Genomic DNA, 1,030 nt, shown 5'->3' on the forward strand with positions numbered 1-1,030 from the left:
TTCTACTGTGCGAAGGGAAATTGTCCTCTGCCAAATTGGTTTTGCCAATGTGAGCTTCGCAGGGTTGATCTACTTCTCATCAGTGATGAGAGGGGATCCCCCGACACATCTGTGATGAGTCATCATAGATGTGTATTAGAACTTGTACAAACCAGTCACCGAAGTTTTCCATCTTCATAGCACCTCGCCTTCTCAACCAAAGGTACGACCTCCGAGCCGGACTCGGCGAGTCCCATCAGTCCAAACTTGAGACTCCCAAAACGTAGTAGATTTTTCCCGCTGATTACCCTGTCTTGCGAGAGTGCAGAGTCCTGTCTATGACGCCCTTTGTCGGTACTCTCCGATAATACATTCTGTATTATACTGATTCACATCAGTTTCATTTTGGTACAGTATGAGTAACAAGTAAGTCTTCCCGTTAGAGTCTTCGTAGTTAGTGAGAAGTCGAAGACCGGTAAAACGTTTTCTCCACACATTCTTAGCATACACGTATGCTCAAGAGGTTCCTTATGCCCTTGAGGAAGCTCATCAAATCGTTTCAGGCTAAAAATCTCAAGCTTCATGACGCGATGAAGCTGCTTAACGCTACTCAGCGGGAGGCCTCTCTTATGCAAGGGTCACCGGCTGAAGTCGAAGTCCTACGGCACGATTTCATCCAGTATTTGGGAAGTCGCTTCAAGGCAGATGAGGTGAGTTGGTTAGCCTTCAATAACGTCTCACAGAAATATCCCGATGACTTGGTGCGTATACGGTTCAAAGTCCTCAAGGATAAGTTCCATCAATTGGGCTGGGATGATGATGACGAAAGCTTCGTGGTAGACTACACTCGCGTCATGGGAGCTGCGAAGGATGAGATCGACGGTGGCTGAGAAGCGACTATCGAAGAGCCCTTCACGTCAAGCTCCCACATGCCCTCCGCCTTGCAATGGTGCGAGGCTCCACCGACGTCAAGGACAACGAGCTCGTTGCCAAGATTGTGAAGCATTGGATGAATACGCGGGCCAGGAGGAATCAGCCTGAGGGGATCAAG

At 48.6% G+C, this 1,030-nt stretch overlaps 1 protein-coding gene across 1 annotated transcript; it reads left to right on the forward strand.

Annotated features, from left to right (window-relative positions):
- Positions 1-509: 509 nt before the first annotated feature.
- Positions 510-869, forward strand: Pmar_PMAR008871 (hypothetical protein; the record flags this gene model as incomplete). Its single annotated transcript, XM_002782298.1, has 2 exons — positions 510-689; positions 723-869. The coding sequence occupies 2 exons, from the start codon at positions 510-512 to the stop codon at positions 867-869; spliced, it is 327 nt and encodes a 108-aa protein (XP_002782344.1).
- Positions 870-1,030: the final 161 nt, after the last annotated feature.

Source organism: Perkinsus marinus, assembly GCF_000006405.1.
Source record: "Perkinsus marinus ATCC 50983 genomic scaffold scf_1104296939800, whole genome shotgun sequence".
In the NCBI taxonomy this organism is placed as follows: Eukaryota; Perkinsozoa; order Perkinsida; family Perkinsidae; genus Perkinsus; species Perkinsus marinus.